Here is a 1,076-nt window from a genome sequence, read left to right on the forward strand (position 1 = left end):
ATTACTCGTCTCACCGCTTCTTCGAATCCACCCGTTTTCTTTTTCTCTCTAGCTACGAAAACCGGAGCTAAACCTTTCCTGTCCGGTCTGATTGTGGTACGGAAACCGTAGTAGAGGCGATGGCCTAAGAGATTGTTGGCGAAGTTGCTCGGCCCATCGTACGTTGGCATGAAAATGTCGGACATGAGACAAACCATGTAATCAACAGCTGATCCTATTAATCCTTGTGAGTTTGGTGACAGCTCCTCGGAAGAAGGGTCCACCGAGCTATGGTTGTCAAGCCGTGGGAATAAGGTTCGAAACGGTTTCATGAACCGTTCCCCGCCGAATAGTTCGCCAGCTGCTAGGTATATCCTTGTGGAGTTGTCGAATCTCATTGCTCGTAATATAAGACCTACCTGTGCACCCACCCACAAGTATCAACCAAAATGTCAAATGTTGCATTTTCTAAAGATAGTACAAAGGAGTAACCTCCTCAGGGGTCAGTGGACACTTCCCGATAGCACGTCTCTCGTTGTAGATAAGCCTTTTCTCTGCGAAATTTTCTTTACGGTACTTCTTAAGTGTCTTCTGTTCCTCAGGGTTGAATATGTCAAAGCACCTGCAGATAATAGTTCCCATGTTGCTGATGTGTATATAAGATGATAATACAAAGGCAGCCAAAGTCTTTGAAAAGGAGCATACCCTAAGAATGCCAACATATCCATTTCGAAACGAAGATGGATGGACATGAAGTGCCCGTGTGATCGGAGTTTGTCAACAATCGAATCACTCAACTTCATGATGTGTAGCTTGAATCTCAAAGCGTGGTAGTTCACTCTGCACCTTAACCGTTGATATTCAGGATTGTCAATTTCCTCTGCCAACCGATGTGAGAAAGGTGTAAGGTAGATAGCGCTATGTTGTGTCATAGCCTTTAGAGCAGTTGTAAGGTACCAATCAATAGGAGCATCTCTAGGAACACAAAAGTATATAATCTTTACTTTCAGACTTCATGCTTATATGAAAACAAAAGCTTTTCTTTATGTTTGTTACCTGAAAAGCTTTTATCTTCTTGTGAACATCGGGGATCATTC

At 43.1% G+C, this 1,076-nt stretch overlaps 1 protein-coding gene across 1 annotated transcript; it reads right to left on the minus strand.

Moving 5' to 3' along the window:
- Window positions 1–5: 5 nt before the first annotated feature.
- Window positions 6–1,076, minus strand: LOC106321918 (uncharacterized protein At1g04910-like; the record flags this gene model as incomplete). The annotated part of the gene is made up of 4 exons (XM_013760130.1): window positions 1,036–1,076; window positions 685–954; window positions 472–601; window positions 6–398 (listed from the first exon to the last, which is right to left on the minus strand). Coding segments are annotated over exons 2-4 (750 nt in total), but the record flags the coding sequence as incomplete, so codon positions are not given.

This window comes from Brassica oleracea, unplaced genomic scaffold (genome assembly GCF_000695525.1).
Source record: "Brassica oleracea var. oleracea cultivar TO1000 unplaced genomic scaffold, BOL UnpScaffold03897, whole genome shotgun sequence".
NCBI lineage: Eukaryota > Viridiplantae > Streptophyta > Magnoliopsida > Brassicales > Brassicaceae > Brassica > Brassica oleracea.